This window comes from Carcharhinus amblyrhynchos, chromosome 16 (genome assembly GCF_965287045.1).
Source record: "Carcharhinus amblyrhynchos chromosome 16, sCarAmb.v2.hapA, whole genome shotgun sequence".
Classification (NCBI taxonomy): Eukaryota; Metazoa; Chordata; class Chondrichthyes; order Carcharhiniformes; family Carcharhinidae; genus Carcharhinus; species Carcharhinus amblyrhynchos.
Genome location: NC_137339.1, coordinates 50,084,403 through 50,107,129, shown reverse-complemented (window position 1 = coordinate 50,107,129; position 22,727 = coordinate 50,084,403). Strand labels below are relative to the sequence as shown.

Genomic DNA, 22,727 nt, shown 5'->3' with positions numbered 1-22,727 from the left:
AGCATCATCTTGGATTTGGGTGCTCTAGTCATCCACTTAGGCTGATATGTTTGGCTTCCTCGAAACTCCTCTTGGCATGACACAAATGGATACGATTTGGTGGCCATTACAGAGACGTGGCTGCAAGGTGACAGGGACTGGGAGATGAATGTACAGGGCTATCAAGTGTTTAGGAAGGATAGGCAGGAGGAAAGAGGGGGTGGCGTAGCTCTGCTGATTAAGGATAGTATCAAGGTGGTAGCAAGGGATGATATCGGAGCCAAAGAGCAGAAAGTGGAATCGTTGTGGGTGGAGATTAGGAACAGCAAAGGGAGGAAGACGCTGGTGGGTGTCGTCTATAGGCCCCCAAATAATGATCTGGAGGTGGGGCGGGCTGTTAACGTGCAAATAAGTGCGGCGTGCAGGAATGGGACGGCAGTAGTTATGGGAGATTTCAATCTGCATATTGATTGGTCGACCCATGTTGGACGAGGTGGGCTCGAGGAGGAGTTCTTGGAATGCTGCCGGGATAATTTCCTTGAACAGTGTGTGTTGGAGCCGACGAGGGAGCGAGCTATCTTGGATCTGGTGCTATGTAATGAGGCGGGTAGAATTAGGGACCTTGCGGTGAAGGATCCTCTTGGAGAGAGTGATCATTGCATGGTGGAGTTTCTGTTGCAGATGGAGGAGGAGAAAGTGGGTTCCCGGACACGCGTCCTTTGTTTGAATAGAGGGGAGTATGGTAGGATGAGAGAAGAATTGGCGAATGTGGACTGGGGGAGCGCGTTGGAAGGTAGGTCTGCTGAGGAGCAGTGGAGGATCTTTAAGGAGATCTTTCTTGGTGCTCAGCAGAAATTTATTCCGATGGTCAAAAAGGACTGTAGGAGGAGAGGTAATAAGCCGTGGATTACGAAGGAGGTGAAGGAAAGTGTTAAATTAAAAGCGGAGGAATTTAGAGTAGCTAAGAGCAGTGGGCGAGAAGAGGATTGGGAAAGGTTTAAATGTCAACAAAGATTGACAAAGAAGTTGATAAAGGAGGGTAGGAGAAACTATGAAGCTGGGCTAGCACTTAATATAAAAAAGGATAGCAAGAGTTTTTATAAATATATAAAAAGGAAGAGGCTGGCTAGGGTGAACGTTGGTCCTTTAGAGGATGAAAAAGGGGACCTAGTGGTAGGGGATGGGGAAATGGCTAAGGTCTTGAATAACTTTTTTGTTTCTGTCTTCACGGAGGAGGACGTGAATAATTTGCCGGGTGTTAGCGATGGAAAGGTGGTAGGACTGGAGGGTCTTAATGACATTACTGTTACTAGAGAGGTGGCGCTCGACAGACTGGAGGGGCTGATTGTGGACAAGTCCCCAGGACCGGATGGAATGCATCCGAGGGTTCTGAAAGAAATGGCGGAGGTTATAGTGGATGCCTTGGTGGTTATTTTCCAGACGTCGCTGGATTCCGGGGAAGTGCCGGAAGATTGGAAAACGGCTAATGTTACGCCGTTGTTTAAGAAGGGTGCCAGGCAAAAGGCGGGGAATTATAGGCCGGTTAGTTTAACGTCTGTGGTAGGTAAAATGTTAGAATCCGTCATTAAGGAGGAAATTGCGAGGCATCTTGAAGGGAATTGCTTGATAGGGCAGACGCAACACGGTTTCATTAAAGGGAAGTCGTGTCTGACAAATTTACTGGAGTTCTATGAGGATGTGTCTAGGGCAGTGGATAGAGGAGAGCCGGTGGATGTGGTCTTTCTGGATTTTCAGAAGGCGTTTGACAAGGTACCTCACAAGAGGTTATTGCAGAAGGTCAGGGGACATGGAGTTGGGGGTAGGGTGTTAGCGTGGATAGAGGATTGGTTGTCAAATAGGAGGCAGAGAGTGGGGGTCAATGGGTGCTATTCGGATTGGCGGTTGGTGACTAGTGGAGTGCCCCAGGGGTTGGTGCTGGGGCCTCAGCTATTTACCATTTATATAGATGATCTGGAGGAGGGAACCGAGTGCAAGGTGTCGAAATTTGCTGATGACACCAAGATTGGGGGAAAGGCAAATTGTGCGGAGGGTGTGGAGAGTCTACAGAAGGATCTAGATAGGCTGGGCGAATGGGCCAGGAAATGGCAAATGGAATTTAATGTTGGCAAGTGTGAGGTGGTCCACTTTGGTAGGAAGAATGGTAGGAAGGACTATTACTTACGTGGCGAAAAACTGCAGCAGGCGACGGTGCAGAGGGACCTCGGGGTCCTTGTGCATGAGTCGCAAAAACCCAGCTTGCAGGTGCAGCAGGTGGTCAGGAAGGCGAATGGGATGCTGGCCTTCATAGCGAGGGGGATTGAATATAAAAGTAGGGAGGTCTTGCTGCAGCTGTATAGGGCATTGGTGAGGCCGCAGCTGGAGTACTGTGTGCAGTTTTGGGCGCCGCACCTGCGCAAGGATATTTTGGCCCTGGAGGGAGTGCAGAGGAGGTTTACTAGGCTGATACCAGAGTTGAGGGGATTGAGCTATGAGGAGAGGCTGAATAAACTAGGCTTGTACTCGTTAGAGTTTAGAAGAATGAGGGGAGATCTCATTGAGACGTATAAGATGATGAATGGGATGGATAGGATAGAGGTGGAGAGACTCTTCCCGCTCAAAAAAGACAGTAGGACTAGGGGGCACAGCCTCAAGATAAAGGGGAGGCGGTTTAGAACGGAGTTGAGGAGGAACTTCTTCACTCAAAGGGTGGTGAATCTCTGGAATTCTCTGCCTGTTGAAGTGGTGGAGGCTGCCTCGCTAAATATTTTTAAGAAGCGGGTTGATGGGTTCTTGATAAGAGAGGGGATTAAGGGTTATGGGGAGAGGGCGGGAAAGTGGAACTGAGCCACGACAGATCAGCCATGATCTTATTGAATGGCGGGGCAGGCTCGAAGGGCTAGATGGCCTACTCCTGCTCCTATTTCTTATGTTCTTATGTTCTTATGAGCTGTGATTCAGTGAGCCTCCTATTCGATTTGACCAGCCAGCCCAGAGACTTGAGCATGAAGTCTAGGCTGCATCTTCAGTGCAGTGCAGAGCAGAGGATTTGCTGCCCTGCTATCTTTTGAATTAGACATTAAAACAAGGACCGTCCTATCTCCTTTACAAGTGGATGTAAAAGTTCTCCTGCCATTATTTTGAAGTTCTCATGAGTGCCCCGGCCAATATTTACCTCATCAACCAACAACAGTGAAGTTGGTCATTGTCAAATTGCTATTTTGGCAACTTGCTGTGCGCAAATTGACTACCACATTCCCTAGGTACAGCAGACACTTGAAGTATTTAATTGGCTGTAAAGTACTTAAGGACATCCTGAGTTTGTGAAAGCTGCAAAGTAAAGACAAATCTGTCTTTTGTCCTTCTCAATCTCTGCCTTGAAACAATTTTTCAAAATTCATCTCTTTAATTAAGTCTTTGGTCACCTCCTTGTCTGTAAGCACTCTATGTTGAATGATGGTTTGAAAAGAGAGCACTCCGTGTACTCGGGTAGTATTTTTTAAACAACATTTAAGTGGTGATCTGCAGTGATCACTGTAAGGGATAGTGGTTAGGCCACGTGCACTTAGCTTTTTGAACTAGCACTGACTGTCCAAGTCAACCTAATTCTGCAAAAAAGACCTCAAATATGCAAATGGACAGACCTAATGCCTGCTCAGAGCATGGGTGTTGGACGTCCATATCAATATGGCAGGAGGACCCTGCCCCTTTGTTTTGAAATGTGCATGACACGCTGACCATCATATTGGATCTGTGGAAGAGGAGGGCTAGAAATGGAAAGTAATGGGGAGAATGAGGAACTTGCTGACTATACATTGACTCTCGGTAACTTGAAAATGCATTCTAAAGACAATTGCTACAGGATGTGGTACATCAACCTCAAACAGTGGTGGGCGTGCGGATATGTGAGTGCTGCTTTGAGCTCCTTCTCAGTGAATGTGTTTTGTCACACATGGTGAGTCAGGTAAAGATTTGAAAACTGTTCCTTTGACTCTCTGGCCAGTGGAATGGGCAGGCTACTCCTTCATTCTCCAGTGGGTGAGGGCTCCAATGTGTGTTCGTTCTGCACTGATGACCTCAAATCAAAGAAGATAACAAGTAGCCTTGTATTGAGGATAGAGATTGGTGTGGTTCTGTTCCACTTTTACAACCGGATCTGTTCCTCATGCAATTTCCAGCTGTGCTGGTCACAGCCACTACTTTTCATCACTTTGTCCCTATATTTCAGAACAACTCCAACAGCAAGAACTCTGCTCTTACAGTGTTCCCCATCACTTTCAGACAACTTCAACAACACCAACTCTGCTCTTACAGTGCTCCCCATCACCTTCAGAACAATTTCTAACAACAACACTACTCTTACAGTACTCCCTATCACCTTCAGAACAACTCCCAACAACAGCAATACTGCTCTTACAGTGCTCCCCATCATCTTCAGAACAATTGCTAACACCAATAACATTGCTTTTACAGTGCTCCCCGTCAGCTTCAGAACAACTCCCAACATTGATAACACTGCCCTTATTGTGCTCCCCATCACCTTCAGATCAACTCCCAACACCAATAACACTGCTCTTGCTGTGCTCCCTAGCACCTTCAGAACAACTCCCATCACCAACAACACTGGTGTTACTGTGCTCCCCATCACCATGTCTGGGGTGCGTGGGGTCCTTATTTATGCTGGCTGCTTTGCCGAGGCAGCGGGAAGTGTAGACAGAGCCAATGAGTGGGAGGCTGAATTGTGTGATGGATTGGGCTACATTCACGAACTTTTGTAGTTCCTTGTGGTCTTGGGCAGAGCAGGAGCCATATCAAGCTGTGATACAACCAGAAAGAATGTTTTCTATGGTGCATCTGTAAAAGTTGGTAAGAGTCATAGCTGACATACCAAATTTCCTTAGTCTTCTGAGAAAGTAGAGGCATTGGTGGGCTTTCTTAACATAGTGTTGGCATGGGGGAACCAGCACAGGCTGTTAGTGATCTGGACACCTAAAAGCCTGAACTCTTGACCCTTTCTACTTTGTACCCATTGATGTAGACAACGGCATGTTGTCCTTTACGCTTCCTGAAGTCAATGACAATCTCATTCGTTTTGTTGACATTGAGGGAGAGATTACTGTCGCTGCACCAGTTCAGCAGATTCTGTATTTCATTCCTGTCCTCTGTCTTGTCATTATTTGAGATCCGACCCACTACGGTGCTGTCATCAGCAAACTTGAAAATCGAATTGGAGGGGAATTTGGCTGCACAGTCATAGATATATAAGGAGTATAGTAGACGGCTGTGAACGTAGCCTTGTTATGTTGAGGATGATCGTGGAGGACGTGTTGTAGCCTATCCTTACTGATTGTGGTCTGTGAGTTAGGAAGTTCAGGATCCAGTCGCAGAGCAAGGTGCCAAGGCCCAGGCCACTGAGTTTGGAGATGAGTTTCGTGGGAATGATTGTGTTGAAGGCTGAGCTTTAGTCAGTAAATAGGAGTCTGGCATAGGTGTCCTCGTCATCTAGGTATTCCAGGGTTGAGTGCAGGGCTAGCGAAATGGCATCTGCTGTGGACCTGTTGTGGTGGCAGGCAAACTTAGTGGATCCAGGTAGTCCAGGAGGCTGGAATTGATTCATGCTGTGACTAACCTTTTGAAGCACTTCATAAAGATGGATGTCAGAGCCACCGGCTGATAGTCATTAAGGCACGCTGCTTTGTTTTTCTTAGGTAACAGGATGGTGGTTGTCTTCTTGAAGCAGAGAGGGACCTCAGATTGTTGTAAAGAGAGGTTGAAGATGCCTGTGATGCACTCAGATCCTCCACCAGCTGATCGGTGCAGGGTCTGAGTGCAGTTCGGATACCCAGTCCGGGCCAGTTACTTTCCGTGGGTTGACCTTCAAGAAAGCTGCTCTGACATCTGCAAGGAAGGTCCCAGATACAGTTCATCCAGGGCTTACAGGGTGGAGGGCATGCTCTTGCTGACCTCTTGCTCAAAATGGGTATAGAATGCATTGAGGTCATCAGGGAAGGATGTGTTGGAGCTGACAATTTTACATGCCCTCATTTTATAGCCTGTTATGTCTTGCCAACCTTGTCATCATCAAATACTGCTGAGGAGGCTGCTGCGTTTTGGTAGGGTGGGAATTTGCAGCTAGTGAGTGAGGGTGACCCATACCAAGTGGATTTGTAGCAGTCGTTCCACCAAGTGTAGCAAATACTGATACAACTTAAATATTCAAAAAAGAAATGGATTGATTCCTGATCCAGTGGCAGCAATAAGAGAGAGAGGGGAGAGGAGAGATTCGGGATAGGTCTGGGAAATGCAGCAAGTAGGATATTCCTCCTCTTCTCACCTTTATCTCCATGTATTCTGCTCTGTGTCTAAGATCTAATGTTTGTCCTCTTTTTGTGATTTCTTTAGGAGGCTTTGAAGTAATAACAGCTGGTAACGAGGTAAAGGATGTCGAGTGCCTGTGCAAGTTTGGAATGCACTGTCCTAATGAAGACTGTGAGGTCTGTGAATATGATAAGGAATGCCCTCGTGGACAAGGAGTCAAAATCCTAGGTAAGGGTTAGAGCATTAGCTGGAATGGTTGCCAGTTTTGTTGAAGGCCTTTTGGGATGAGGAAACTATTATTCTGCAATTTAACTTGGCAGCCTGATTATGATTATGAATCATTAAGGTAGTGAATAATGGGTTATATCTGTGGAAGCAATGGGTTTGACAAACCCATGCTTTATTCAACTTGTTCTAGACCTTAAATTGTATGATGTTGACCATATTGTGCCCGTGAGTGAGATGTTTCAGCAACCATATGCTGGTCGACCTCTCCAGGAGCAGGATGGGGAATAGAAGCCAGGCCTATACCATGGGCTGTCAATGGCTAGCTGGGTGACAGAGGCTGTGGATGAAGTTGTCTTGTCTGCTCTCTCAGCCCGTGTGGCCCAGGAAGACCATTAACTGTCTCAAGCTTGGCATGCCTTGTTCGAGACAGTTTATTGCTAGCTGCAGAGCTTATGTTTCCATGCTAACTCAGATAGCTGGTGCTGGCTGACCTTTTATACCCACACCTGAGTATAATTAACTCTTCAATACCCAACACCTGTTCACCTTATTGCTTTCAAATACCTGATATTCAACATCCATTAACAGAACAGTCCAAAGATGCACAGGTTAGGTGGGTTGGCCATGCTAAATTGCCCCTTAGTGCTCCAAAAGGTGTAGGTTAGAATCCCTACAGTGCAGAAGGAGGCCATTTTGCCCATCGAGTCTACACCAACTACAACCTCACCTGGTCACTTGATGTGGTCTGCCAGTCAAAAATGGGGCCTGCTGGATCAATTTTGGTCAGGCCCATGTCAGTTGGTTGAAGTGCTGTTAATGCCAGGAATTCCTGGCTTGAAAATCAGAAATCCTCTGATAAAAGGAGAAATTTTGGTGCATTTACTTAGAACTGTGGCCAACTTCCGAGAAAGGCACTTTTTGAGTAGATTATTAGATTTTGTTCGATTAGAGTAGACAATTTTCAATTGAGGGCAGGGGGAGGGGGAATAGTAATCTTTAACCTGAACGCACAGATTTAAGGTAATTGGCAAAAAGAACCAGAGGTGAGATGAGAATTATTTTCATGCATTGAGTTGTTCTCAGCTGGAAAGGATGGTGGGAGCAGATTGAATAGTAACTTTCAAGTGGAAATTGGATTTCTAATTGAAACAGAATTGTAGAGCCTTGGGGAAAGAGAAGGAGAGAAGAACAAATTGGGAAGTACTTTCAAAGAGCTGGCCAGGACATAATGGCCAAGCAGTCACTTTCTGTATTGTATGTTTCTTTGATTCCATGAATTATTTGTAGGATTTTCTGGATAGCTGATACCTGTGCTTTTTTGCATGGGTACTTAGCACCCAAAATGACATTGGGTTTGAAACCTTCAGGTAACAACCCAACAGGTTAGGTGTGACAATAGTTTCTGGTTAATTTGTAACCGTGTCAATTTCATTAATCATTTGACTAGGTGATCGAAAGAACCAGGCAACTGTGTGCGAGGTTTGCGAATTGGGATACTATTCAAATGTGACATCCTTAACGGAGCCCTGCAGGAAGTGGATGGAGTAAGTATCCAAGATTAAATTAAGCATTAGACTAGAGCTTCACAAGAAAGAAGGAAAGATGAACAGATCCTCTTTTCACTCCTGGTTATCATGCTTGCTTATGTAGAAGCTTACTGATTTGCAGGGTGACTCTGTGCTTGGGGATTAGGGTTTCCAACTCTAATTGGACATGTTTCTGGAGGTTTCATCACATGACCTCTTGCCTCCAACCGCCCCACAGCCTGTTCCTGCTCTGCCACTGTCTGTCATTGGCCATCCAATTTGGCCATCTTCCTGGAGCAGCAACTCTTCAGTACCTGTCTGGATGATGCTGGGGGCGGGGGTGCATCCTCAACATTTATAAACCATTGGCCAGGCCCCAGCTGCAGTATTTTGTCAAATTCAGGTGCCATTGCACTTGAAGGATTCCAAGGTCTTGGGGAGTGTGCAGCGGAGATTTACTGGAATGATGCCAAGGATGAGCGACTTCAGTTCATATGGACAGGTCGGAGAAACTGGAATCATTCTCCTTGGGGTAAAAAAGGCTAAGGAAAATTTAATCAGGTGTTTAAAATGATGAGGTGTTTAAATACATTAAATCAGGAGAAACCCTTTACAATGGTGAGCGGAGGATGCAGATTTCAGACTGTTAGCAAACAAACCAAAGTGAAGGTGCAGAGAATTATTTCACACAGCAAGTTGTTATTAAATAGACAAGAACTATATTCTTCATGATTTAAAAAAATGAGAGGTGATATCGTTGGAGAATATACAAGTCCTGAAGGGCTTGACAGACTCGGTGCTGGAAGAATGTTTAAAGTTTAAAATTTTATTTATTAGTGTCACAAGTAGGCTTACATTAATGCCGCAATTAAGTTATTGTGAAAATCCCCTAGTCGCCACACTCTGGCACCTATTCCAGTACACTGAGGGAGAATTTAGCATGGCCAATGCACCTAACCAGCACATCTTTTGGACTGTGGGAGGAAACTGGAGCACCTGGAGGAAACCCACACAGACACGGGGAGAAAAACCCAAGCCAGGAATCAAACCCGGGACTCTGGCGTAGTTGGAGACAAAGGAATTACCTGAGCAGCTATGGTGATCCTAACGAATATTTTGACAACTATCAGAGAGCCCAACTTAAAGTGATTTTATCCCAAGTCAATCCCAACCTGACTCCGAGAGTGAAGCAGCAGTGCTAACCGTGTCGCCATGTTAGAATGTTTTTTTCCTGGCTGAAGAGTCTAGAACTAGGAGTTACAATCTCCAAATATAGGAGCGGTTATTTTGAACTGAGGTAAGGAGAGTTCTTATTTCAGTGTTGTGAATCTTTGGAATAATCTAACTCTTCAATGATGTGATTGCTCAAGTATGGAGTATATTTAAGGCTGGGACAGATGTGTAACAGAATCTTCCTACCGTCCATGCCCTGTTGTCACTGCAAGCGAGGATGGAGAATTTGGCGCTTGGTCAAATCTCTGTTTACTGCAGCAGGAACAGAGAATCCTGCCGGTGTGAATGGCTGGAAAATTCTGGCCATGGCTTTGAACCTCCTAGTATCAAGGAATATAAGGATCAGGTGAGAAAATCACTCCCTCACGCTCAACCTTTCCACACATTGGCAGTGCACAGGTCAGACTTTCATCTGTTTCTGTAGCTAATTATTCCCAGACCAGCTTAATGGTCTGTCCCCAGGGGCTTATAGCTTGAGGGGTGTCACTCCACATCAATCAAAAGCACACATTCTCACACACACACACACACACACACACTCTCCTATATCTTATGCAATAATTATGTTGCTGACTGTTTTCTTTCTCAAATTCAACATTTTTATAGCATACAGTCAGAATGTTTACTTGCTTTGTATGGCTCCTGTGGTTTTTCTCTTGAATTGCTGGCCTAGGGATTATTCATTAATTCCTGGAGACTTTGTAATCTATAATACAATAAGTTTATTCCCTCTGGTCCCTGATACCCAAGCAGTGGGTGTTCACAATTCATGACTGGGGTATTAGATTGCAGAATGGGGCAGCACTGTGGCACAGTGGTTAGCACTGCTGCCTCACAGTGCCAGGACCCCAGTTCAATTCCAGCCTTGAGTTACTGTCGAGAGTTTACACACTCTTCCCTGCATGGGTTCCCTCTGGGTGCTCCAGTTTCTTCCCACAGTCCAAAAGATGTGTGGGTTAGGTGGATTGGCCATGCTGTTGCCATGTAATAAGGGCAATTGACCCTTAGTTTCAGAGGGATTATCAAGGTAAATACATGGGGTTACGGGGATAAGGCCTGGGTGGGATTGTTGTCAGTGCAGGTTCAGCGAGCCTCCTGCACTGAAGGGATTCTACGGCAAATTGTGCGGAAAGTGTGGAGAGTCTGCAGAAGGATCTAGATAGACTGGACGAATGGGCCAGGAACTGGCAAATGGAATTTAATGTTGGCAAATGTGAGGTGGTCCACTTTGGTAGGAATAATGGTAGGAAGGACTATTATTTATGTGGCGAAAAACTGCAGCATGCGACGGTGCAGAGGGACCTCGGGGTCCTTGTGCATGAGTCGCAAAAACCCAGCTTGCAGATGCAGTAGGTGGTCAGGAAGGCGAATGGGATGCTGGCCTTCATAGCGAGGGGGATTGAATATAAAAGTAGGGAGGTCTTGCTGCAGCTGTATAGGGCATTGGTGAGGCCGCAGCTGGAGTACTGTATGCAGTTTTGGTCGCCGCACTTACGCAAGGATATTTTGGCCTTGGAGGGAGTGCAGAGGAGGTATACTAGGCTGATACCGGAGTTGAGGGGGTTGAACTATGAGGAGAGGCTGAATAAACTAGGCTTGTACTTGTTAGAGTTTAGAAGAATGAGGGGAGATCTCATTGAGACGTATAAGATGTTGAATGGGATGGATAGGATAGAGGTGGAGAGGCTCTTCCGGCTCAGAAAGGACAGTAGGACTAGAGGGCACAGCCTCAAGATAAAGGGGGGGCGGTTTAGAACGGAGTTGAGGAGGAACTTCTTCACTCAAAGGGTGGTGAATCTCTGGAATTCTCTGCCTGTTGAAGTGGTGGAGGCTGCCTCGCTAAATATTTTTAAGACGCGGGTTGATAGGTTTTTGATAGGCAAGGGGATTAAGGGTTATGGGGAGAGGGCGGGAATGTGGAGCTGAGCCACGACAGATCAGCCATGATCTTATTGAATGGCGGGGCAGGCTCGAGGGGCTAGATGGCCTACTCCTGCTCCTATTTCTTATGTTCTTATTATGTTCTTATGATGTGAATGCATCATCAGGAATATTGTGGACTGAGAGTAGATTCTTCAAAATCAAACTTTAGTTGGAAAATGGTGGTGAATATTGGGGATAATGGCTGTGTTTGTAAGAGAAGAGGGAGTAGGATTTCTCTGTCCTTTTATTCCTTCGTTAAAACACATTTTAAAATTTGCTTTTACTTCAATCCATTGCTTCAGGAGCCTACCACCATCAATGGCAATTTTACCTCCAGGGCTAGCTCCCTCTGCTGGTTTGAACATCTGATCAATGGGAACCAAACACTGAAATGCTGTAAAAGATCGGTTATCTTAAATTTCAATTGAATGTAGCTGTAGCCATGGACATATCTGCTCGTTACATCCCTCCAACACACACACACACACACACACACACACACACACACGAATAAACTCACAAACAAGTTTAAACATGCATGCATGAATACATACTCACACACATACATGCATGCACACTTACATACAAAATCACACATGCATATATACACACCCTGAATATCCCGCATGCAGAGACACACAAGAAAATCTAACTGTGAACAAAGAATGGCTGTGACACCATTTTGAAAAATAAGTAGCACTTTTTATAACTGGTTATTATTTAAATTAATTTTGGCAAAACAGCACTTGTTCCTTTTTGTAGGCAGTTTGCTACCATTTCTTCTGGCTTATAATGCTGTGTAGCCTAAACTGAATGTGTATATTTGTGCTCCAGTGTGTATATACGTGTGTGTGTACACAGATATATGTATGTTTGTGCAGATATGTACAAAGTGTATATATCTACATGTGTGTATTTGTATGTACATGTGTGTTTGTAGTATCTATACATATGTAAGCATGTGTACCTACACTTGTATGTGCACATAGAAATGTTTGTGCGTGTGTGTGAACATACATTGTGCCCTATAACCAGAGAACTCCTCAATCCACCAAATGGACAGTACAGCGGCCTCAGGCAAGGCTAGCGGAGGTGGGGCCTGCATTATAATCAACACCTCGTGGTACCTAGATGTAGCAACACTGGCAAGTTTCTGCTTCCCGGACCCAGAATATCTGATGTTAAAATGCTGCCCCTATTGCCTTCCGCGGGAGTTCATCTCTGTTATCCTAATGGCAGTTCTCATCCCTCCCCATACGGACGTGAAGACTGCACTGGATGAAATATATACTAGTGCAAACAGCCTTGATATAAAAATCCCAAGGCCTTGTTCACTGTGGCCGGGAACTTCAATCAAGCCAAGCTCAAGCGTCCTACCAAGATACCACCAACACGTCTCCTGTTCCACCAGAGGCCCAAAGGTCCTAGACCACTGCTACACAAATATCAAACATGTCTACTGCTCTATCGCCCGGCTACACTTGGCAAATCAGACCACAAGGCTGTGCTCCTGCTCTCGGCTTACAAGTAAAATCTAAAATGGGAGAATCTGTCAAAAAAAGTTGTGCATTGTTGATCTGAGGAATCGGATGATCTCCTATGGGACTGCTTCGAGTCAGTAAACTGGTCAATATTTAAAAACTCTGCGACCAGCATAAACAAATACACCACTACAGTAACTGACCTCATCAATAAGTGTGTATATGTGTGCCAAAGAATCAAATTTGCGTGTTTCCCAACCAGAAACCATGGATGATCAGGGATATCCACTGCTTGCTGAAGTCTAGGTCTGAAGCATTCAAGTCAGGCGACCCTGACCTATACAAAAAAAATTCTCAACACCAGGTTAAAGTCCAACAGATTTATTTGGTAGCACAAGCCACAAGCTTTCGGAGCGCTGCTCCTTCATCAGATGAGTGGGAGTTGTGTTCACAAACAGGGCGTATAAAGACACAAACTCAATTTACAAGATAGTGGTTGGAATGTGAGTCTTTATAAGTAATCAAATCTTAAAGGTACAGACAATGTGAGTAGAGAGAGGGTTAAGCACAGGTTAAAGAGATGTGTATTGTCTCCAGCCAGGACAGTTAGTGAGACTTTGCAAGCCCAGGCAAGTCGTGGAGGTTACAGATAGTGTGACATGAACCCAAGACCCCGGTTGAGGCCGTCTTCATGTGTGCGGAACTTGGCTATCGGTCTCTGCTCAGCGACTCTGTGCTGTCATGTGTCGTGAAGGCCGCCTTGGAGAACGTTTACCTGAAGATCAGAGGCCGAATGCCCGTGACCACTGAAGTGTTCCCCAAGAGGAAGAGAACACTTCTGCCTCTGGTGATTGTCGAATGGTGTTCAACGGTAGTGTCTGCATGGTCTCCCCAATGTACCATGCCTCGGGACATCCTTTCCTGCAGCGTATCGGATAGACAAAGTCGCAAGAGTATGTACCATGTACCTAGTGGATGATGTTCTCATGTGAGATGATGGCATCCATGCCACAACAACCCCTGTAAGATGTACCAGATCATTGACAATGATGCCATCATATACTATCTGTAACCTCCATGACTTGCCTGGGCTTGCAATATCTCACTAACTGTCCCGGCTGGAAACAATATACACCTCTTTAACCTGTGCTTAACCCTGTCTCTTAACCCCCTCTCCACTCACATTGTCTGTACCTTTAAGACTTGATTACCTGTAAAGACTCACATTCCAACCATTATTTTGTATATTGAGTTTGTGTCTTTATATGCCCCGTTTGTGAACACAACTGCCTCTCACCTGGTGAAGGAGCAGTGCTCTGAAAGCTTGTGGCTTGTGCTACCAAATAAATCTGTTGGACTTTAACCTGGTGTTGTGAGACTTTTTATGTGCTTACCCCAGTCCAACGACGGCATCTCCACATCATGGCTATACATGAAAGCCAGATATGATCCAATGAGATCCATCAAAGATGCCAAAAGACAGTATTGGACCAAAGTAGAGTCCCAGGCTAGCCATGCAGACCCCCACCGATACGGCAAGGTCTGCAAGACATAACGGGCTATAACGCTTGGGTGGGATTTGTGTTCGGTGCAGACTCAATGGGCCGAAGGGCCTCTTTCTGCATGGTAGCGTTCTATGATTCTGTAAGATGGAGGCATGTAAATTCGTCAACACCAATGCACCCCACCCGATGAGCTGAATGCATTCTATGCTCACTTTGAGCAAGAGGTCAGTGAGAGCAGACTCTCCACCCAGAAGCCTCAGATGAACTTGTATCCGAGGTCACCATTGCAGACATCAGAGCAGCCTTCCCAAAGGTCAACCTATGGAAAATGACTGGGCCAGATGGGGTACCAGGATGACACTCAGATCCTGCGTGGACCAGTTGGCGAGGGTATTAGCAGACATCTTAAACATCTTTTTAAACCAATCTGAGATCCCTGTATGCTTCAAGAAGATGACCATCATCCTGGTACCAAAGAAAAGCCAGGCAGCGTGCCTTAATGACTATCGGCTGGTGGCTCTGACATCCATGATTATGAAGTTCTTCGAAAGCTTAGTAATGGCAATCAATTCCAGCCTCCCGGACTGCCTGGATCCACTACAGTTTGCCTACCGCTACAACAGGTCCACAGCAGGTGCCATGTCCCTGGACCTGCACTCAACCCTAGAACACCTAGATAACAAAAATACCTATGTCACACTCATTTATCAACTACAGTTCAGCTTTCAATACCATTATTCCTACGAAACTCATCTCCGAACTCCATGGTCTGGGGCTTGGCTCCTCCCTCGGGACTGGATCATGAACTTCCAAACCCATAGACTGCAATGAAAAAACATGCCATGATCATCCTCAACACCAGTGCCCCACAAGACTGTCCTAAGCTCTTTACTATATTCCCTCTCCCTCAATGTCAACAGAACAAAGGGGATAGTCATCAACTTCAGGAAGCACAGTGGACGATATGCTTCTACCTACATCAATGGAGACGAAGTAGAAATGTTTGAGAGCTTCAAGTTTTTAGGTGTCCAGATCACCAACAACCTGTCCTGGTCCCCCCATGCTGACATTATGGTTAAGAAAGCCCACCAATGCTGCTGCTTTCTCAGAAGACCAAGGGAATTTGACATGTCTGCTACAACTGTCACCAATTTTTACAGATGCGCCATAGAAAGCATTCTTTCTGGTTGTATCATAGCTTGGTAAGGCTCCTACTCTATCCAAGACCACAAGAAACTACAAAGGGCTGTGAACATAGCCCAGTCCACCACTCAAACCAGCCTCCCCACCCTTTGACACTGTCTATGCTTCCTGCTGCCATGGAGAAGTAGCCAGCATAATTAAGGACCCAATGCACCCTAGACATTCTGTCTCTTCCATCAGGGAAAAGTTACAAAAGTCTTAGGTCATGTACCAACTGACTCAAGAACATCTTCTTCCCTGCTACCATCAGACTTTTGAATGGGCCTATGTTGCATTAAATGATCTTTGTCTACACCATAGCTATGACTGTAGCATTACATTCTGCACTGTCTCATTTCTTTCTCTATATACAGTGTGCTTTGTCTGTATACTTTTCACTGTATTCTAATACATATGACAATAATAAATCAAATCAGTGTGCATGTGTGTGTTCATAAACTTATATGTGAATGTATGTGTGAGTAAATGTGGTTGCCTGTCTGATGCTTTATTTACAGAATCTTGCAGAGTTGTGGCTTGTTGAAATTATATTAAAATAAGTTTTATATTAGTTAAAGCTTTTGTGATAAGGCCGAAATTTAACACCCCCCCCTCTGAGAAATAACACCAAAAGATGAGTACCTTGCCTTATAATCTGTAAAAAATGTGTGAGAAGTGGTGTACTGCTCTTCAGTAACTCCTAGTGGTTAAATACAAAATAAATCCCTGACGCGCTCTCACTAATCAACACATAACAATATATTTATCGAACGGTGAGCAACTCGACTAAATTATTAACAAACCAAATAAATCTCTTCTAACTATTAACTATTCCTGGATACAACAGGATTTTACTGTCCAAATAAATACAATTCCTACTCATTAAAGAATAGAATTTATTCACTCTCTAAACTACAACTAGGTTTTGTGTCTTCCAGAATATTCTGGGCTTCCTCAGTTGATTCTTCTATCTGGAACTTCTTCTTTGGTACTCTAGCTATCTAGATGTTGCTTTTTCTAAGACATAAATGAAGCTATGAGAGCTAGTGATTCTCTGCCTCTCGTTGAGAGCTCTGAGCTGTTAGCTCTGGCAGGTGACAGTTGCTCTATTCTCTTCGTCCCACTGCTCCCTTTTATACCTGTGATGACATATCAATATTTCCCACAATAGGATTGGTCTGAGCTCATCAAAAGCATCAGATTTAAATTTAATAGTTTTTTTTGCATCTAAGTACCTGATTCAAATTGATTGACTAAATTCAAAAGCCCGTTGTCTTGGTAAAACTGCTATTTGGCCTTTTGATATAAATGTTTCAGTTTGGGGCTCTATATGTACTTGTATTTTAAATTTTTAAGTGCAGAAAAAACACCACCTTTTAACGGGACCATGCAGTACTTTCTCCCCTAGAATTTTACAATTTTACAAACACCAAAGTCTAACTCCCAGTCTGCAATTATTCCACCCAACTTCGCAACACTTTTTAAAATTTGGAACCACCCTGGAATCTCTGAATGTGCTAATGGCGGATATCTTGTGATATTTTCGTTGAGAAGATCTTGTGGCGCAGAGGGTATCGTCCCTTTGAGCCAGAAGTTCCGGGTTTGAGTCCCATCCCAGGACTGAATGGCCAAGAAAGGTGTGTTCATAACGCTGTCAAACAGGTTGAGTATCAACCTGTAAATCTTCCCAAACACACCAGTGGCTGGTGGTAAGCATGGGAGTGACTCCTGGTCAGTCACATTTGATGCAGAATGTCTCCCTTCCAGCTATAAGCCCTTGGAAACAGACTAGTGACCTGTCCCAGGAATTACTAGTTATGGAAACAGACAAAAAGTCTGCCTTCTATCAGATCGCTCCTCAACCTCCATCATTCTAGTGAGAACAAACCAAGATTCTGAACTTCTCCTCATAGCTAATGCCCTCCATACCGGGCAACATCTTTTATTTTCTGTACCCTCTCCAAAGCCTCCACATCCTTCTGATTGCATGGCGACCAGAAATGAACAGTATATTCCAAGTGCGGCCTACCTAAGGTTCTATAAAGCTGCAACATGACTTGCCAATTTTTAAACTCAGTGCCCTGGCCGATGAAGGCAAGCATGCTGTATGTCTTCTTGACTACCTTCTCCATCTGCGTTACCACTTTCAGTGACCTGTGTACCTGTACACCCAGATCCCTCTGCCTATCAATACTCTTAAGGGCTCTGCCATTTACTGTACATTTCCCATCTATATTAGACCGTCCAAAATGCACTTTCTCACATTCGTCCAGATTAAACTCCATCTGCCATCTGTCCGGCCATGTCTCCAACTAATCTATATCCTGCTGTATCCTCTGATGGCCCTCATTACTATCTGCAAACTTACTAATCAAACCAGTGATATTTTCCTTCAAATCATATATATCGAACAGTAATGTTCCCAACACTGATCCCTGAGGAACGGCCTTGTCACAGCCCTCCATTTCAACAAACGCCAATGGCAGGTGTTAAGAGCGGGAGAGATTCCTGGTCAGCAATGTGATGAAAAGGAATTTAAGCGTCTGCCATCACTGTCCATTGCTTCAGAGTACAACATACATGGAAAAGTAACTTGGATTTCTTCTAGGGCTGGTTGGCTCAGTTGGCTGGGTGGCTGGTGTGGATCAGGTTGATGCCAACTGCCTGAGGCCTGATTTCCCTGTACTGGTTGGGTTAGATTTGCTCTGTCAGTGGTGGAGATTGTGGCACTGTGGCTCAGAGTACTTTATGTGCAGAAAACTCAACGCGTTAACTGCATTGCCTTTTAATTGAATGTAGTCTTGTTTCTGCCAGCTGTGTTTTGCCGCCACCATTAGGGCAATAACAGTACCGCTGCTCCAGTGTCCCAGCAGCAGGAGTTGTCTGGAGACTCTCGCAGCACAAAAATGATTCCCCCCAAGCTCACCTCACTTTCTCACCAAACCACTCACTGGCCACAAAGCATGACAACCTCACCTGACATGACCCTTGATCATTGTACCAATAGCAGGAAAAGTCATGGTAAGACACCTGGATATCTTAATGAGTTCCCTCTGTAAGCACCATGCAATCAAAATGCATCAGCACTTGAGAAAATGTAACTGCAAATATATGTTTCTGACAGTGAAGCTGTCAATCTATATTTCCCTAATCGATCTCTTGTGACATTGCAACTTGATGGGTCAAAATTAAGTGTAGGCTTTAATTGAGCCGGATTAGACTGCGGGAAAATAAGATCAAGGTATACAGTAATACACCAGTTATCTTTTTTACAGTGATATATTCCATCCTTATTGTTACATAAAATATTTATTTTAAATTATATTTTATGTTTTATATTATAAAATTATATTTTCTTTAGAAGGCAAAACTCATGGCAATTTGGGAAGTGGAATTGATTGGGGTACAAGAATTGAAGACTTGTTTTACTACCCCTACTGACCAGAGGTGTCATGTTTACAGCGTGTCATGTTTACATAGTTCCCATTATAAATGTGGACATGAGTGACAAGAATCAAGGCTTTACAGATGTGGAGCGTATCTAGCTGTAAGAATTTTAACAAATTGTAGCTTTGTGGTTGCAAGAACCTTTACTACAAAAATGGTTCAATTCAGAATTGTTGACTTTCCAGTACAGCTACTCTGTTGCTAGAGGATTGAGAGTCAATGTCATTAGGTGAAATCTGGTGTGAGAATGTGGCTAAAAAATCCCCAATCACTTTCCCACTGACTCAGTTGACAAATGCATGGCCAGGAGTTGCCTTTACTGCAGGAAGATTTGAATACAGGGCAGTGTCTTGCTGCAATTGTACAGAACCTTGGAGAGACTGCACCTGAAGGGTAACACAATGGTTAGCACTGCCCCTTCACAACACCAGGGACTCGGGTTTGACTTTGGCCTTGGGTGTCTGTGTGGAGTTTGCACATTCTCCCTGTGTAGTCTGGGTTTCCTCCGGGTGCTCCGATTTCCTTCCACAGTCCAAAGGTGTGCAGGTTAAGTGGATTAGCCATAATAAATGTGCAGGTTTATGGGGGTAAGGTGAGGGAGGGGACAGGTGGTGGAGGGGTGGGATGAGCTGGGTAAGATGCTCTATTGGAGAATCAGCGTGGACTCGATAGACCAAACTGTGGAGTTCAGATCAGTGGAGATTTGATGGATTCTATGGTAATTGTACAGTTTTGGTCTCATTACCTAAGGAAGTACAGGGAATGCAGCGAAAGTTCACTGAACTGATTGCTGAGATGGTGGGACTGTCCTAATGGGAAATGTTGAGGAAACAGGCATGTATTCTTTCGAGTTTAAAGAATGAGAAGTGATGTAACTTAGAGAACATTCTTACAGAGTCCAACAGAGTAAATGTAGGAAGGATGTTTCCACTGGCTGGGAATGTAGAACAAGGAGACACAGTCTGAGAATGAGCCAGGCCAGTTAGAGTGTGATAAGGAGGAATTTCTCTTTCAGAGGGTGGTAAATCTTTGGATTCTTTACCTCAGACTAATATGGAGACTCAGTCATACCGTATGTTTAAAACACAGATTGATAGATTTCAGATATCAAGGAATTGTGGGGTAGTTTGGGGAAAATGATGTTGAGGTAGATTATCCATAACTGGTTGAACGACAGAAGGCTCGAGGGGCCAAATGGGCTGCCCCGGCTCCTAATTCCCATGTTTCTCTGGTACAAGATATTCAGAGGAAGACTTCCATGATAAAAACAAATAACTGCAGATGCTGGAATCTGAAACCAAAAGAGAAAATGCTGGAAAATCTCAGCAGATCTGACAACATCTGTAAGGAGAGAAATGAGCTAACGTTTCGAGGCCATGACATTCATGAGCTTGATCCAATGATTGTGCTGAGTTAGCTGACCTCAGCTGACCTCCATTTGCTGGGCTGCTGATCCGAGGCTCCCTGCCCCCAGTTGCTAATGAGGGGCCTGCTCTCAGTGCGAATGTGCAGATGTTGGGGCGAGAAAATAAGATTGTTTCTGGCTGTGATTCTCCCCCGGCTGGTACAGATGGCCGACACTCACCATTTCGGCCTTCACCTGAAGAATGGGTACTCAGGTGGCTGGCACCTAGAGAATGATGTACTGAGGATGATGGGGAGAGGAGAATGGAGCTGAGTGCAATCCTGTCCTTTGCAGATGTTCACACCTGCACACTCCTGGCTAGTGACTAGGAGCAGGAAATCTGGCTTTATGCTCCCCGCCCTCAGTTAGTGCAGCTGCAAACCTCCATTTTAAATAAAGAATGGAGGCACAATGTTAGCACTGCTGCCTCACAGCTCCAGGGACCCAGGTTCGATTTCCGGCTCGGGTCCCTGTTTGTGCGGAGTCAGCAGTTCTTCCCGAGTCTGTGTGGGTTTCCTCCAGGTGCTCCGGTTTGAGCGGAGTCAGCAGTTCTTCCCGAGTCTGTGTGGGTTTCCTCCAGGTGCTCCGGTTTGAGCGGAGTCAGCAGTTCTTCCCGAGTCTGTGTGGGTTTCCTCCAGGTGCTCCGGTTTGAGCGGAGTCAGCAGTTCTTCCCGAGTCGGTGTGGGTTTCCTCCAGGTGCTCCGGTTTGAGCGGAGTCAGCAGTTCTTCCCGAGTCTGTGGGTTTCCTCCAGGTGCTCTGGATTCCTCCCAAAGTCTGAAAGATGTGCTGGTTACATGCATTGGCTATGCTAAATACTCCCTCAGTGGAACTGAACAAGTGCTGGAGCGTGATGCCTGGGGGATTTTCACAGTAACTTCATTGCTGTGTTAATATAAGCCGACTTGTGACACTAATAAATAAATTTAAAAACTTAAACTTAGAAATGAGTGATAGTACAGAGCAGGGATTGATTCTGCTCCTTGCTGAACTATCTGTGACCAGTGGGGGGGCGCGGGGGGTGGGTGGGGGGGAGGAGGACAGTCTCCTTTGGTTCTAAGGGCCATTTGTTTCTTTTCAGCTGTGCAATGCTTGGATTGATAGAAACTGAACACGGGACCACAGAGAGTGATGTCATATGTGGTGAGTACACAACACCGTATGGAGTTTGTTATTGTGAATGATGTTATTATAGAAACCCTACAGTGCAGAAAGAGGCCATTTGACCCATTGAGTCTGCACCAGCCAGAATCCCATCCAGGTCCTACCCCATACCCTAACATGTTCATCTGCTATTCCTTCTAACCTATGCATCTCAGGTCGCTAAGGGGCAATTTTAGCATGGTCAATCAACCTAACCTGCACGTCTTTGGACTGTGGGAGGAAACTGGAGCACCCGGAGGAAACCCATGCAGACACGAGGAGAATGTGCAAATTCCACACAGACAGTGACCCCAAGCAGGGAATCAAACCCAAGTCCCTGGAGTTGTGAAGCAGCAGTGCTAACCACTGTGCCACCGTTATGTCTCCCAGATTTAAAATACTAATTGTTGTTGAGAAAGGGAGCAAATTCCTGACTGCAGAGACCAGGAAATGGAGCTCCCCTGTCAGGATGGGTAGCTCTGAATGACACAGCTTCTGTGTCTCACCCACAGCACTTGTAAAACTCAGCTCGAGTCTTTGCTTGCTTTCCTTTCCTATTCTGTGTGCTTGTCTCCCCCTTTTCCATTCTCTTTCCTTCCTCATTCTCTCTCTCCCCTTTCCCACTCTCTGTGTCCTTTTCTAAACACTTTCTCTTTCCCACTCTCTCTCTCTCTCTCTGTCCCCTTTCCCTCTCTCTCTCTGCCCTTTCCCACACTTTCTCTCTTTCTTTCTTTGTCCTTTCCCACTGTGTCTCTCCCTTTAGAGTCTGGATTCCTTTCTGCACAGTTTGCAGGGACCACACCCCTATTCACCCCTGTTGAAGAAGTAGGGGTTGAGGGGAGCCATTGAAGAAGGCAGAGATTGCTCATTCCCACTCAGATTACTCAGTTCAGTGGCCAATTGCTTCCCATCACTGTGCTGCCCTCCTGCTCTCAGGATCATGAAACTCACCGTCTCTACAGAGCTTGGGTCTCTGGTTACTATGGTGATGATGGCTCCAGCATCAGAACATAGTGGTAGGCTCTGCGCAGGGGCAGTGGGGGAACGTGGCAGGATAGAGTGCAAATGACTTAATATCAGAAATGGCAATATTAATAAAAAAAAATCCATGTTATTGTGAAATAACTTAAAGTGAAGCTAATTATAGTGAGGACTTAACTACATCCAGTTTGGGATCGGACTAATAAACATTTACCTTTTGTTTCAGGTGTCCCAGTGCAGAACAATGAATCTTACAAAGCTGCAGTTACCTGTTTGGCTGTGCTTCTTGTCATTTTTATAGTTTTGTTGATCTGCAGCAGGCAGGGTAAGTTACTGTGTCTGTTGTGATGTTTCACAATGTAGCTGGCTGACCTAGATGTT

At 45.1% G+C, this 22,727-nt stretch overlaps 1 protein-coding gene across 1 annotated transcript in view; it reads left to right on the top strand.

The window, feature by feature from the left end:
• LOC145353996 (tumor necrosis factor receptor superfamily member 5-like) overlaps positions 1 to 22,727 on the top strand; it is a 77,365-nt gene that overhangs the window by 42,644 nt on the left and 11,994 nt on the right. Inside the window, exons 4-7 of the mRNA XM_080205063.1 lie at positions 6,379 to 6,522; positions 7,970 to 8,066; positions 21,304 to 21,365; positions 22,573 to 22,671. Coding sequence (XP_080061189.1) covers positions 6,379 to 6,522; positions 7,970 to 8,066; positions 21,304 to 21,365; positions 22,573 to 22,671 — 402 coding nt within the window. The remainder of the gene's footprint in view (positions 1 to 6,378; positions 6,523 to 7,969; positions 8,067 to 21,303; positions 21,366 to 22,572; positions 22,672 to 22,727) is intronic.